Source organism: Calidris pugnax, unplaced genomic scaffold (genome assembly GCF_001431845.1).
Source record: "Calidris pugnax isolate Ruff unplaced genomic scaffold, ASM143184v1 scaffold58, whole genome shotgun sequence".
Classification (NCBI taxonomy): Eukaryota; Metazoa; Chordata; class Aves; order Charadriiformes; family Scolopacidae; genus Calidris; species Calidris pugnax.
Window position 1 is genome coordinate 7,509,800 of NW_015090868.1, and position 15,687 is coordinate 7,525,486.

The 15,687-nt window shown below is 41.3% G+C and overlaps 1 protein-coding gene and 2 long non-coding RNA genes across 3 annotated transcripts in view; 2 read left to right on the top strand and 1 right to left on the bottom strand.

The window, feature by feature from the left end:
- Positions 1 to 7,708, top strand: part of LOC106890035 — a 12,995-nt gene extending 5,287 nt beyond the window's left edge. Inside the window, exons 2-5 of the long non-coding RNA XR_001412453.1 lie at positions 4,158 to 4,345; positions 5,738 to 5,845; positions 6,783 to 6,850; positions 7,507 to 7,708. This is a non-coding gene — a long non-coding RNA (uncharacterized LOC106890035). The remainder of the gene's footprint in view (positions 1 to 4,157; positions 4,346 to 5,737; positions 5,846 to 6,782; positions 6,851 to 7,506) is intronic.
- TENM3 (teneurin transmembrane protein 3) overlaps positions 4,398 to 15,687 on the bottom strand; it is a 1,441,984-nt gene continuing 1,430,694 nt past the window's right edge. Inside the window, exons 38-40 of the mRNA XM_014945587.1 lie at positions 13,840 to 15,451; positions 11,401 to 11,531; positions 4,398 to 8,057 (exon numbers count right to left, since the gene is read on the bottom strand). Of these exons, the coding sequence (XP_014801073.1) occupies positions 7,302 to 8,057; positions 11,401 to 11,531; positions 13,840 to 15,451 (2,499 nt within the window). The 3' untranslated portion in view covers positions 4,398 to 7,301. The remainder of the gene's footprint in view (positions 8,058 to 11,400; positions 11,532 to 13,839; positions 15,452 to 15,687) is intronic.
- Positions 8,046 to 15,687, top strand: part of LOC106890036 — a 25,947-nt gene continuing 18,305 nt past the window's right edge. The window contains exons 1-2 of the long non-coding RNA XR_001412454.1: positions 8,046 to 9,777; positions 13,941 to 14,065. This is a non-coding gene — a long non-coding RNA (uncharacterized LOC106890036). The remainder of the gene's footprint in view (positions 9,778 to 13,940; positions 14,066 to 15,687) is intronic.

Sequence of the window (15,687 nt, forward strand, 5' to 3'; positions counted from 1 at the left end):
GGGGTCCTCCATTTTGTAGCGGGGCCTGAGGAGACACTGTCCCGCCTTGGCCGGAGCTCACAGGGCTTGAAGCTCCTGGGAAGGCAGAGTCGGTCACTGAGGGCAGTGAATGCTCAGGGTAAAGTGTAGTCACTGTTGGCATAGACAGGGTTTTATTATTTTATTTTATATATGTAGATATATATATTATTTTTAAGTCTAAACTCTTGCCTCTGGATGGCTTGGAGACAAACATGCTGGCGTACTGGCTCCTACTTATGCTTGTGAAAAGAATTTAATAGGAGACTGAGGAGGCTTATTTTACTTAGTTTTAATAATCAGCTGCCATTAAAAGTAATAGAACAGCGCATCTCTGCTGTGGAAACCAAGGGGTGTTTTTAAAATGCCTCAGCCTTGCACTGACCATTTAGAAGCTTTGGGCTTTTAGAGTAATCTTTGGCTTCAGGCTGTATCAAAGGAGTTTGGATATTTCAGGATTGGAAAATGGTTGAGGGGGAGACAAACCCAAACCCTCTGGGCTGGCTTTTACCAGAGTTAGGAAGGTTTCACAGTGGTGTCTCATGTGCAGTTAATTAAATGGATGGAGCCATCACCTGGTTCAGCCTCCCATCACCAACATCTGTTACATGGCATAACAACAGCCACCTGTTTTGCCAAAAATCTTCTGGAAACTACTTCTCCTGTAGTTTGTTCTAGAAGTTATGAAGCAGAGCTACGCCCCCTGTATGCATTTGGTTGGTTTATTTCTTTAGTACCCAATTCCTAATGTGAATTTTATCAGAACTGCATTCCCACTCACTGCCTCTTCCCTCCTCCCCCTGCTTGGAAGCACTTCACTACAATGTGTTTTTTCTCTGCAAAGACACTTAGAGTCTATTGTCACAGCACCCTTTGGCTTTTCCTTTTTTTTTTCGTTTTGGTTATTTTTGTTGTTGTTGGGTGAGCTGTTTAAATCTCCGCCTGCAAGATGTTGGGTGGTTTTTTTTGCCCAGCCTCAGATTTATATGTGATACCTCCTTGTGCTTTCTCTCTGGGGTTTTAGCAGGATGCACACACCAGGACTGTATGCAAGAGTTGTGGTGCTGGTGCCGTATGCAGAGATAACATTGCCTTCCTATTTCCCTTGTTTAACAAGGCCAGTAATCTCATTAATCCTCTCCACCCTTATGAGCTCTTCATTGCCACCGCTATTGTACTGGAATCTCACAATGAGTTATTTATCTGTTACGTGCTCCTCATTCTTTCCAGTCATTGCTTTCTTGTAGGCGGCTACATACCTTTCATAGCAAGATTTGCATTTCCTATTCTGAGATATTTTACTTCTGGAGCTGCCCGCATTAAAATGCGTTTTGTTTGAATGGGCTCACTTCAGCGAGTGATCCATATTGTTCTGTATGACTGCTCTGTCCTAGCCATTATTTGCCACTCCATCAATTTTTGTCTTCTGCAGATGTTGGCGTCACTGATTTTTTTTTTTAATTTTTTTTTATTGTGCTTCCCCATCATTGTGAGTAGCACCTGGTCTTCGTATTATGGTCTTGTGCACCCCCCAGCCCATTTTTTTTCCCTGGTAGTTCTTATCAGCAAACACTGAAGGGACTTTTCTACAGCATTGCATGCCTGTAGTTTTTCTCCGATTTTAATTCTTAACTGATTCCTCTCTTAGCTTTCCCTGTACTGGTTGGTTTGTTTCCTTTTTTTTTTTTTTTTTTTGATTGATGTGAAGTTAACTGGTTCATTAGTTAGCCATGCCTGCAGTTTCAGTTTAAAAATGATTCCTGGGCTTGGAATGTGGAAATACTTCATTGTGTTGGGATAACAGTCAGTTCCCCGCATGCCTCTAATGCAGGGTGCTCTCTGGCTGCCTCAGACAGCTCAAGTGTGATTGAGTAACTAGAGCCAGTTGAAACATGTTGTCGCCTTCCAGCCCTGTTCTCAGTTTCTGAATTTCCTCCTTTTCCTCCTCAATTCCCCAAAGGCTTTATTAAGACAGCTTTGTGGGAACCATTAGCTCTAAGCTGCATAATTACGTTACTATGAGCTTTGACTTAGTTTATAGTAAGGGGAAAAAAAAGAATCATATGTCTCTGGAAATTTATATTCCTCAATGACAGAATTTTAACATAGTAAATTAAAAGTTTTACTCAATTTACCTAGGAACTTGCAGCAATTAACAGCAAGAGAGTTTACCTGCAGAACTGCTAAATGCAATAAAGTAGGTTCTGTGAAAACATGACACTCTAATGAGCTGCCATGTTATGATGCTTGTTCTTCACCTTCCAAATTGCACATAAAGACTCTCATGCACTCAAAGAAAGGGATGGTGTTGCCGTTTAGCTTGCTTTGTTTGGAAGTGGGGAACAGTATTTAGCATATTTCTCTTCATTTAGGGACGTACTTTATTCATCCTTGCACAGCTCAGAATTGCGTGCATTTGTGATGCTAGAAATCAGGCCAGGATATATTTTTTTTCATAATTTTTTTTTTCTTTTTAAGGCATGTGTACAAAGACTGGTGCAGTTAAGGTAATCCTCAGGCCAGTATTTGTGCCATACTCTGTGTGGTCACCCTCACTACTGCATTTTTAGACCACCTAGTGAACTTTCCACTGTCTTTCCAGCCTGAAAGGCCTAAGACATTTCTAGTGATCTGCAACACTCGGGTTCCTGGAATGGATGAATGGACAAGCCGCATTTTTCACATTTTGGTGGTGCACGTAATTAAGTGCTTGCATCCTTATTTATGTAATTCCTGTTGAAAAAATGGCCTGGGGGCGAGGAGCGGGGCTTTAGCTATTATTAGTGGTTTGACTTTTTATTTTTTTATAACTCACACAGTTAAATTTGTCTCGTATGGTCACTCTGCCACAAAGCTCAAAACTTCAGAGGGAAAATTAAAGTCTTAAGCTCTGTCCGTCAGCATGACAGCTACAGACTGTGTCTTCATGTTTTTCCCAGAGGGAAAAAAATTGGCACCTACCAATTAACTGGTTTTCATTTCAATGTTTTTTTTTTTTTTGGCTCACCAAGCCCCAGCAACTTGTGTGTGCAGTCAAAGATCAATTTAATTTTATAAGCATTGCATATTTAGTCCCTAGCACTAATTGGCTGTAGATGAGAAGCTGATCAGGCTGGTGGGTTTGGATGTGGCTTTGCAGTTTAGGGGTATGATTTCACTGTGCCTGTGCTGTTCAGTTTATGCTGTGTGATGCTCTCTGCTTTGGCTTATTTTTAACCCTGGCAGCTTCTAATAAGTGTCAAATAAGCAGCTTCTAATAAGCTGCTTAGAAGCTGTTTCTAATAAGTGTCTTTGCTTTGCGTTTCCCATCCCCAAAGAATTACACACTGGTCTCTTCCTAATTTTCTTGAAGGTTCTTGGGCTGGCCGTATGCATTGCTGTAGCTTCCCATTCTGGAGTTAGCAGTAAACTAAGGTATTAACACTTGTAGAAGATTTGTTTATCTTTTTTTTTTTTTTTCTGTTCCTGAAAACAGAATTCAAACATTTTGTCATCTCAGACTCTCTGCGAATGCAGCCTATTCTCTTGTAGACAATAACTTAAAACTGTTATTTTATACGGCATTTTTTTCTTTTACAGTCTTTCAGCCATCACTTTAAAAGTGCCTCTGAAGAGTGGCAGTGGCAATGGGCATTTTTTTTTTTCCCCTTGTCAAATGCAAATCTCTCACCTCCCAAGTGTGAACATAAAAGCTCTCTTACTGGCTTTTTTTTCTTTTCTTTTCTTTTTTTTTTTTTTTCTTAAATAACAAAATTAGGCCACAGTTAGCTAAGCAGAGTGACCCGATTCGTGCTGGATCAACATGTTATCAACTCGAGGTTGTCACTACAAAGTACGTGTGGTGAAGTCTGCCTGTTCCAACTAAAATCAAAGCAGTCTCCTGACATAGAGCAGTGCTGAAGTCAGCAGTTTCTCCAAAGTGGCTCTAAATGCAGCTTGAAGGATCTCTTCTGTGTATGTATGTAACTACCAGTGCCGAGCTCATTATTTATCATCAAACATGTTTTGTTGTGTTTTTACTCGGGAGGACACGCGAGAAAACAGTTCTAAGTGATTTTGTTGTTGTTGTTCTTTGGCTTTTCCTTATCTCTAAAAGATTTGGCTTTGTGAGGTATATTTAATGTTTTCTCTTTAAGTAGGGCACCTGAGGGATCCCATGGAGCAATTCACTTTGCTGAGTTAGCAGACGAGGCCGTTGGACAGAGTCAAAAAAAAAAGATGCTGCCAACTGTGAAGCAAATGAATCGATACCAGTGGGACTGGATCGGCTTGCTGCTTCCGATACACCGAGAAAAGCAACAGCACGGGTGCAAGATCTGACACACAGGTTTGGAAAAAAAACAAATGTAAACACAAACACACACACACACACACACACATTGGGTTGGCTTTTATTGGAAAGCCTAGATGCAATCTATAGTTATCAATTTGTGGAAAATTCAGGACACATATAAAGTTAAGAAGGCAAATTAAAAGAACAATACAAATCAGACGAAATATACATCTCAAAATATCAGGATAGCATTTTGACTGGCATTGCCTAAAATACTTTGAATCTCCTTTTCTTTTTTATTTTTTTTGTAATATGCTTCTTTTAATTATACACTTTTTTCTTTAAAAAGATCTTTTGTTTATATATTCCCCAAGGTCACTATTTCCTGCAGGAGCATGTCCAGATCACAAGTCTTTTTTAGCAAGAAATAGGCTCATTATACCTACTAACAAGGCCACTAATTGGCTTGATTTGACTTTATCTAAAATGATCACCAACAGATACTATAATTTGTTGTTTATTGGTGCCAGAACAAAGGAGAAGGAACTGGTACGCGTCAAGTAGAAGATATATTTCATTGTTGACATGTTATACAAGCTTTTCATATTCAAACAGAACAGAAACATTTGACATAATTTAGAATATGAGCCTATTTCAACAGAGAGCACTTACAGCATGCTAAATACAGTGCTGTGGAAGAGCCACCCAACAGAACTGCAAACACCTAGCATTTTACATCTTCAAAAAGAATACGTAGATCAATTGACACGCCTCTGGGGTCTGACAGATCAGCCTCTCTAAAATTTAGGGCCCTCAAGACTTCAAGGGTAAAAATACTAACAACTAATCTGTGCTTTCATTCTAATAGATGATTAGCATTCGTTATATGTGTAATTAGTTCTGTATGCTCTACCAAATACACACATACAGTAATAGCACTGATACTGTAGATTCGGTAGCGACTTGGCTGGGAGAAAGTCAAATCTGTTTATCAAACAATCCTAATGTGCAATTTAGAGTATGTAATACCATAGACTCTCAGAATACAAAGCAGTTAGAAAACTATTTTTATTACATCCACTTGAACCATTCATAGTTAAGACACGTTCACTTACTATGTTTCGTCATTATAATACATGGATAGAAATACTGTGTAATATTTCAATGAACATCAAAAAAACCCCAATTTTTGTCTCATCTTAAAAATATTTAATTTTGTGGCTGAATTTAGTGCTCATGAGAGTAAAGCTCTAAGAATGGTTTCAGCCAAGGTGTAGAACAGATGCCATAGATGCCACCACAGGCTTCCTGTGAGGAACCAGCTGCACGCTTCAGTTCTGTCCTGCAGCAAATATACTGGGCCTTGGAGCAGAGCATGCCAGATCTATGGGGTGGTGTGGAGATGCAGACTAGGCACTAAAACTGGACCTTCCTCTCCATCCCCAGGGTCAGCGTTCACAGTAACGGGATTTGATCTGCCAGCTGAAGGCCAGGAGATAACCCTACGGAACAGCCTGCCTGCCTCAAGAGCAATTCTGTAGCATCAGGTCAGAGGTACGCTTCTTCTATCTGGAGTTATAACATCTAAAAGAGCTGTATTATACAGAAGACAAAAGTTGACATAACTGGATGAAACTACATCATTTCTTCTTCTTCTTCTACATACAATTTGCCAAGCACCTGAGACACTATTCTCTCCATTGTGAAACAAAGCTGCTAAAAAAACAACAGAAACCCCACCTGGTATGAATAAATGTCCATTTATTACGTTAGGGCTGGAAAAGGACAAGGAAAACCCAACCTATTAAAGTCTTCCATCATAATAAACGAGACTGATTTGGTTACTGTGCCTTCTAACAATGACTGATGAAGTGGCCCTGGCCTGGGTGACAGGAGAGGTACGGGAGGGGAGGGGAGGGCGCTGCGGTCGCATTCAGCCAGCCACTCTGGAGCGTCCCATCCTATCAGCAGGGTGATAGATGCACAGCTTTAAACCTAATACAAAAATATTAACACTTTTGGACATTAGTCATCACTGTTATATCTCTACAATATAATCCTTTATACTGTACAGCTATAACATAAAAGGTGCAATTCCTTTTTCTTTAAAAAAATCACACACAGCACATGTTTTTATCATTTTATTTTTAAGTATAAACTTTTTTAAACACTTTACATAAATTAACTCCTCTGAGACTAATATTTGATGTACAGTAAATTGTAATTCATATAAAAATCCATAAACAACTTGTCTCACATAATTTACAAAAAAATCAGGGTTTCCTTTGCTTATCTGCAACAAGGATTCTACTTGCCATTTTCCCCCCAAGGCAAACCATGTTAGCATTGTAAAATCCATTATTAAATTCCCATGGTAGCATAAGTCACTTGTGCCAATGTCCTTTTAGAAAGCAGCACAGTTTAAAGCAGTTGGGTTGTCTATAAACAGTAATTTTTGCCCCACGTTTGTTTTTTTTTTTAAAATTAACAGATATATACCACATCCTATGCAGTGAGAAAGAGAGAGGAAGAAAGAGAGAGAGAGAGAGACTACTTCTGGTAAGCAAAGGTCAACAATTCAGTAATATTTGGAAACACTGTATGGGTCTGTATCTTTATTAAATACAGTGCCTCAAAGGACCAGACAGCCTGTTGCAAAATCTGTAGGCCTTTTTTCTTTTTTTTTTTCTTTTTTTTTTTTTTTTAATACTTTTCAGTCCAACTCGAGTGCAGCGATATGCATATGTAAACATATTCTTTAAAGCAGATCACCTTTAAGGTCATTGAGAAAAACAAAAACAAAAAACAAAAAAGTTTTGTCATTAGCAGTATCATTCTTCCGGAAGGCGCTCTTTTTTTCTTACAGAGTCTGTTTGGATTGTGCTACAGAAAAAAATCTGAGCAAAGATGTAAGCTTAGGCTCAAGTAGTAATGCAGCAAAACAGTTTGGTCTCCTTTGTAGAAGACACTGGTAGACAGTCTCTTTGGCAGCCTGAGCTAAGCCAGTGTGTTACCTCTTTCCTATCTCGCTTTGTCTGAGGAACTGTATATTGTTAGCGCTGTCTGCTAATTCCGGATATTGCTCCACAGAGAGTACATAGTACCCATCGTATCCTTGTACCTTCCCAGCACTGAGCAACTGCCTCTTTTCTCCTTCTGTCCACAACCTGGCGCCTTCCTCTCCGTCTCTGACTCTCTGTTGTTCTCTGGCCCAGGCGCTGGAAAGAGCTCTTTGCCTGGCTTGCTCCAGTATCCGGGCCTTCTCCTCGTCAAGCGTCATGCCGTAGCGGACGTGAAGCGCCAAAGCGCCGTATTGCATTTCAACGTCGGCAAACCTACGAGTCCTGCCGTTCACCACCGTGGTGGACTGGGAAACCGTGACGTTGATGCCATTCTCCAGGGCCTTCCTCCCGCTCGTCAGCCTCAGCGTCCCCAGGTCACTCTCGGGGGAGGTGGTCTTGATAAAATAGTGCGTGTCCTTGCCCTCGACGGTGAAATGCAAGTTTTCTAGGTAGTAGGCGTTGTTCAGAACTGCTGCCACTTTTATGCAGTCCTCGTTGGCGATGTTGAGCACGTTTGTTTGCACTTTGCCTTGGTTGACAGCCAGCATCACCCCTTTCCCAATCAGAGACTTCACCGTGGCAAACCACAGCCACGACTTCTCGCTGCCGGATTTCCGTCTGCTGACCTGCACCTCTGCCATCTTCCCCAGGGAAAGGAAAGCCTTTGCTTGTCTCGCCACTTGTTGTTGCACTCCGGAAATTGGCTGTAAACAAGAACAGACAGAAGTTTTACCAGCCATCTGTAGCCCTCTAGATGCCAAACAGCCAGGCTCGCTTGGTGTGCTGCCCGTGGACGACAACAGGATATGCCACAACTGACAGTGCCAAGGAGTTAATTAAATCTACATACTCTATGTACTGCTTGTTCTGCTGAGTTACAAGATTATTTTGTTTGATAATGTTCAGTGCTTTTTGTCTACCCGAGAACCTGCACAAAAATGAGGTAAAACTTCAGAGGCTACTTACTGGGGTGCACAGGACAGACCTTTTCAATACTAATAATTAATATGGGTAAGAGCTATCACACTGCGGTGTCATCTCATCCTCTGAGCTGCTTCCACTGATTCCTGTCTACCATGGGTCCAGCCTAACTGAGGAGATTTTTGCAGGTCACGAAGCTGAGCTTTAGAAGAGGAACAAGCCCTTCTTTACGCTGCGTCAGGAGATGAGAGTCTCTCTGAGACCAAGCTGCAGGGAGGCTCTCGTAACCCCTCAAGCTGCTAAAGGAAGAGGGGGGAAATCAAACTGTAATGATAGTCTTTACAGTAAAAGAGAAGGAAGCAAATGGTGCAGAGCAGAAGGGTGGAATATTGGGGACTGATGCCCTTTCTTCCAAAAAAAAAAAATATTGCAGGAACTGATAAAAGGGGATGTGTGAAAAAGCTGTGTGAAAAATTAAGTTGTGTGAGCTTCTATTTCACTGCAGGTATCAACACGCTGCCTAAAAGGGATGAGCAACTTCTCCCCCGAGAAATTCAGTGGGGTGCAGTCCTGAAAACAGCAGTGATTTGTTGATGGCAAACAAAGAGAAGGGGCAATGAGTGAAAAGAAAATCTGAAGTAGTATGCTCGGCTTGGTATTTAATTTTTTAGCATATCTGGGGTGTTCTTACTGAAAAGGTAGGTGTGCTATAAAGGGGAGGAAACGAGGTGCAGAAGCACAGAATGGAAAAACTAGGACAGGAGAATCCATTTTAAAAGTTTTTTTGACTGTTAAGAGCTCTGTGTAGCCCAGTATGGTGGAGCCCAGCCAGGTGGACTCTTGGTGAAGAGAGAGGGTAAGTGGGGACCTGACAGCAGAACTGCTGTGGGGTCAGTGGGGCAGCCTCACGCTATGGGATGAGCTGTGGTTGGGGTGAGGCCCTGGAGCTGTGCAGAAGAGGCAGATCTTACCTGCCTAACCCTGGGTCTCAGCAGCCCTAAGCTGTGAATGAGCTGGTGTTGAGGGAGGTGGGGAGCAGACAGCTGCCCTAGCAGTTGTCTCAGCAGGAAACTGAGAGAAAGATTTAAATAGCTTTGGCTGCACTTTTGAAAAGGAGTACTTTTGGTTTCTGTAGATGATGCAGTTTATCTTCCAATTGACCCCTTCTCCCTTCAGTAAAAATACTGTTTAACCCACTTGATTCATTACTGACAAACGAAGCAAAAAAAGCCTGTTTAGTTTTCCCGAATTTCTTGGTGAGAGACCAAGCAGCAGTCATTAACAGACTCCTATGAGCTTAATTCAGCCTTGCTGCTAATCAAAGCCTGGCAGAAGGGCTGCAAAGGCTTCTCTGCTCTGCCACAAGGGTGGCTTTCTGGAGGGGACAGTTCCTGAGGGAATTACGAATTGACTTGGACTCTCAACTCTTCTCCACCGTGGCAGATTCCTGACTGCGCTTGCTAACGAGTATGGATTTCAGCTGCTGTAAATCCTACATGAAAGGTATTGAGCCCAAAAATATATTCTAGACAGCACACTCATCAGTGAGAGCAGCGAGAGGCTGTAGCAACTTCATAATGACAAAGTTTGTTTATTTTTAACATGCATCCTCAGAGCTCTAAAGCAAAGTCTCAGAGCTCAGTAAAGCTCACTCACTCCAGAATGTTTCAAAATACTAAGTGGTTTGTGTGTTTACTTCTGGCTCCCAATTGCATTTGCTTGTTCAATAGTGAATATCACAGTCACATCTTCTTCCTACCTGAGAATTTTGAATCTCTGTTCCTTCTGCATCTCTCTCTCTCTGTCATGTCACGTGCCCCTGTCACTCCTCACACTGCTGAGCTCTTGTGGGAAGATTTTTGAAAACTCCCCTTCTGCTCTCATCTCTTTGACCAGACTGGTTCTTTTCCTGATGCGCCTTTGTCGGTGTTAGTGGGTCACTGCATTCTTTAGAGATCTAAATAAATAACCTCGGATAGTTCCTCACAGCCGTGCCTGATGACAGGTCTCTTATCTCCTGATACAACCACCTTGCCTGGAGTACTTGCAGGGCTGCTCCTTCACTGCTCCTGCTGTTCACGGGGGATGCTATTCTCATGCTGTGCTCTACAGCCTTTCCCTGTTACTCAATCCCTGGCTATTAAAAAAATATATATATAGCAGGTCACTTGGTGCAGGCAAAATTAACTTCCGTATGCAACCTTCTGCTGGGCCACCCTTCTAATGTTTTTTTTTTTGTCTAAATTAGGTTGTAAGGTTCTTTAAGATCATATCCTCTTTTAATCTCATAAAGTTCTGTATTGTGATCCTTGTTAAAAGAGATCTGGTTTTGACTACTCACAATGGGATTACCCATTTTGCTGTATCTTAACACTTCTATCTTAACTGAGAACTGTAGGATTTTTGAAGGCACGGGTCTTTGATCTTTGAGTAAGTTTAATTTGTAAATATAATTTCTCAAATAGCAGATATAGATTTTAACTTCCACATTGATTTCTTCCATTATTTAAAACTGTAGCAGGTTTTCAGGGCTGAAGTTCATTTTTTAGCTCCCAAAGAACTTCATAAGCACCTGGAGTTTTGGTTTTATGTGATGGAATGGATTTTACCTCAGGTAATTTCATTTTCAATATTTTATCTTTACATATAAAACATGGTTAATATTAAAGAGAAGTAAAATTGTAGTGGTGCCTGTTATGCATAATTTATATCACCTGTTCTTCTGTTTATTTCACAGTCTATTTTTTACTACAGTGTTCAGTTTCTGCCTTCAGGCAGAGTGTCAGTACAAATCTAATCTCTGTAGCTTCTGCTACGAAACTCAGACATCTTTAAAAGGTCTTCTACTTCTTTTATTGATTATTGTCTTTCTGCATTTTTATTCATGCTGAAAGCAAACAAGAGCTTATTGAAAATGGTACCTAACTTAGCAAATCTATAAGAAAAAACCACCATCTGTAATTTCTTAAATTCTTTTGAAAGTAGATAAAAACTAAGAGGTTTGAAAAGCACTGTTCAGATTTAACTTAGCAAGTAACCCTGTCAGGATTACCCATCTCTAATAAGATCTGAATAGAAGGGGACATTCTGTCCTGTCCCATTTGTATGTCTAGTTTTGTTTCTTACCGGTATGTCCTCCCATTGCTGGCTCTTCACAAGTTCATAAGAAGGTTCTGTTAAATCAAATTTTGGAACAGGGAAACCAGGAATGGCGTTGTGCAGATGGAAGCCAAACGTCACCAGCCAACTGTTAACATCTGCAAGAGAATTATTAAAAAAAAAAAAAAAAAAGAGAGAGAAAAATATTAGAATTGTTCCATATTTTGCAATTATAACGTTTTTACATGATATAGTTTTTGGCACAGTTGATTTCCTTCTGTAACATGAAAATTATTCAACAGTCTTCATTTTGATATGGATGGATTTAGATTTGTCCTACAGCTAAAACTGCAAGCCTGGGCAGTAAACTTGAAGTTATAAACTTAGAAGAAAACCTCTTTTCTATGTAGGAATGACACTATGCTTGTTTGAAAGGCATTCGAGTTTTGGCAATTCTGAAGGCCTCGGTGACTTCCAGAACAATTACACGAGCACAATTAGAGTGAGATTTCCTTCTAATACAGCCTAAACTAATTGGGACTTTATGGTCAGGCTGAACACGTGAACACTGTTCAGGCTGAACAGGTGCTCTATCTTGCACCTTCATCATCAATACTTTAAAACAAAGCAAAAAAACAAGTACTGCAGAGCACATCCTGTCCTTTTGTTATGTATGTGTTATTGGAATGTTTTCAAACTACCCCTGAAGTAACACCCCTACAGCCAATTACCTTTTAAATGATTTGGAGGGTATTTTATGTTAATTCAAGAGAAATCTCACCCGCTTCAAGATGAGGTTGGACTGATGGGATGAAAAACTAATCAAATGTATTACAGTTGCATCAGCAAGCAGACAGGATTCTAAATTAGCATTAGATAAATTTTATGTTCTGTTAGAAATAAATAAATGAATTAGGGATGCCAACAATCAATTAGTTAACAATTGTTGGGCAAGAGTGGGTGTTCTGCCTTGTTTCTGGCTTTCTACCCTGTCTCTAACAAATACTAAGCTTAGCAGAGGTTGGCAGAGCGCTCCTTACCAAGTCTAGTAGTTTTCATTTAAGAAAAACTCAAATGTGGAACAAGGAAACATTTTTTTCTGAATGTTAAAAGAATAAAAAATATTTACCTTCAAATAATTTCTAACCTTCCCAGATAAATGATGTGCCTCATGAGGCTCTGCGACTAAAACTGCCAGTCAGCCAAACTGCTCTTTGTAATGATAACCTTAGATGAGCAGTGTGTGTCTATGTATTCCATACATCAAAGATGCTAAGAAAAGAGCTAAAACTGTATTTTGAGGGCAATTCTTGAACTAAGTGCATCATTTTCAATGCCACAAAGAATCTGATTGCAACTGCATCCCCTACAGCACATGCTGCTAAAAGAGGACAGATTCAAAGGTCTGTTATTATCCTTGCTCCCAGGCAGCACGTTAGCAACCCTGTTAATAACTGCTGTTAAATTAATGCAAGCCCACTTGATTCCCAGGATGCTTTTCTGAGCGGTAGTCTCCCAGCTCCTAAGTAAGTGGGGCTGAGCCCCACCTGTAATCTGGCACTGCCTGGGTAAAATACTTCAGATTCTTTACATCTATTCAAATATGAAAATTCAAATGTATCTGAGCCATGCATTTTTTCAGAAACTTCTGGTGACGTGCACTCTGATTGTTTTTGTATGTAGAATAATGGAAAACACTCCACATCACTAACTCTAGAGCCACAAAAAGCATGTGGGTTCCCTGAGAACTCAGTTACACAAGAAGCAGCACGATAGCAGCTTGCTGTTGCTGAAATAAATTCACGCTCCTTTTTGTATATCCTGCTCCTTCCCTGCTCCTGGCTGCATACTCACTGCTTTGTGCTGGCTCTGGAGCTCATTGGACTTCACTTTCTTAGCCAAATTACATTTGTAGCCTTGCAAAAACTTATCCTGGAAAATATCAGCCAACCTGCAGTGAATAGTTGCTGCCACGTTAATGAAGTCACTTGGCCACAGAAAGACCCCTCCTGTCCTTGCTACCTTACACTCTCCCTCTTGCCTTTGGTCTTTCTAATTAATGTCTAAACCTAGATGAGCTATTTCCATGATCTCCCATTTACTATTTCACTATTCCTGATAAGTGTGTTTGCTGTAATTATTCTCATTGTTAAGTTCTTAATGCTTCCTCATAAACAACTTTTCTAAATAGGACGTATTTAGGTACTTCACCAGAACTGTGAATTCCAGTCTAAATTGGATGTCTATAGGTCCAGCGCCCCCAAGCTAAAATCACTTTGTTGATCTGCTTCTAAACATCAAGTACTTTTCTGAACAATTAGCTTTCCTGAGAGTTTCTTAATGAATCTTCCCCAGACAATATCCTCATCCTGTAACCCAGATAATCAGATTCCAGAGAGAGAACACGGAAAGGTAAATTTTTGAACAAATCTGAGACAGTCTTGCAATTAAGTAACCTCCTTTTACCTGTGATATAATCCTTCACGTCGTGTATTTTACTGGCTGGGTTGTTATTTCTAAACATGTACAAATTAAAAGGAGCTGGATCTTTCCCAATTCTCTTCCAGATTTCAATATCGGGTGTCGTCCACCGGCCTGCCAGTATGTCGTAATCTCTCTCTCCGAAGTGGACTAGCTTGGTCAGTGGGTCGTACAGGCCTCCGTGGAATCCTATAACCAGCTGGAAATCAAGGTTAGAGTCAAAATAGATCTCCCCGTAAGCAGTGTATTGAATCTGTTTGAGCATGAGGCCGTTGCTACTGAAAACAGCCAGCGGTGTCCCCGTGTTGTCCGACGCGATGTAAAACTCGTCTCCGCTACTGATTTCCATGGCAAAGAGGTGTCCTTGCAGGTCGTAGTAGAGAGAGGTGATTTCCGAACTGGAGTGGTTATATACATGAGTTATCCTGGTCGGGTAAGTAAGGTCTGCGTAAAAAAACTGGAGATGCTGTCCAAGGCTAGTTTTAGTGGAAACTCGTCGTCCGAGCCCGTCGTACCGGTAAATCACCGTCCACCCACTGCCTTTGCTATAAACTCGAGTCAGGAGGCCCTTTGAACTGTACTCGAAGATTTCAGTCCCCCTCTGACGCAGAAACCCGTCTTCATCTAGTCGGTACTGCACATCCCCCAGCCGAGTGATTCTGTCCCTCAGGTCGTAGCGAAGCGGTGTCAGGCGGGCGCTGCTGCTGGGGTTGAGCAAGTGGAGGTTGCCGTTCAGGTCATAGTTGTACCGCCACATGATTTTTTCATTCAGATAAACTGTCTGGAGCTGACCGTCTACATCGTATTCGTAAGCGTATTTGGTGGTGTTGGCGAACGGCCCGATCTTAATTTCTCTTTTTGTCACTCGTCCCATGTTATCGTACTGAATTGTAATCCAATACATTAACGACCGGAATATTTCATACTGAATTTCCTTGATGCGACCGTGCGCATCGAAGTGTTTTGTGTAGGTCATCACGGCCGTCGAGATGATCTGGTTAATATCATAATATATAACTCCGAATTTTCCAAACTGTTCGACTTTGCCAGAGATATCGTCGAACTGGTAGAGGTCGATAGGCAGCGGGGTCTCGTTGATGACGCCCTGCATGCTGGTGACTCTGAAGCTGTTGTCGTAGCTGTAGTCAAAGCGGGCGTTCACCATTCCGTCCTCGCTAAAGCGGAAAATCTGCCTGTCAATCAGTGGGCCAATCTGCCTGTACCTAATGGTGCAGATAAAACCATCGCTTTGGAGGTTTACCGTTTTCAGGACTCCCGCTGTCTCATCGTAAGTAAAACTAACTCTCGTGCTATCATATAAAATTTCAGAGAGCTTGGTCTGCCGTCTGTACTTGAATAATACTCTGCGGCTCGTCCCCAGGAAGGCAGTTTGGAGGAGCTGCCCTTCCTCGTTGTAGTCCATTATGACAGAAGCATTACTTTCCGGGGGGTTGTATATATTGCGGTAATAGCCGATGGAGCGGATGGTCTGCATGGTGTGACGGGCAACGCTGGGCATGGTGACAGCGGAAAGCCGATCCAACAAATCATACTCGAAGATATACTGCCGTTGGCTATGGAGCAGAAGAACCATTGACTGAAAATTAAGAACAGATTTTTACCATGTGACAAACGGTGGATTACACCCCCCCACATTCCCCCCCTCTCCCCCGTATACTGATCCTATTTCTTCGCAAAAATGTGACATTCCCACTTGAGAAAATTATCTCCTCTTTAATTGAGTTATCCTTGACCTTACATGTTGTTAACATCTCCCTGCCTAATTTACTTGGATGCTTAATTGTAAGGGGTTCTGTAATTAGTAGTTCCACA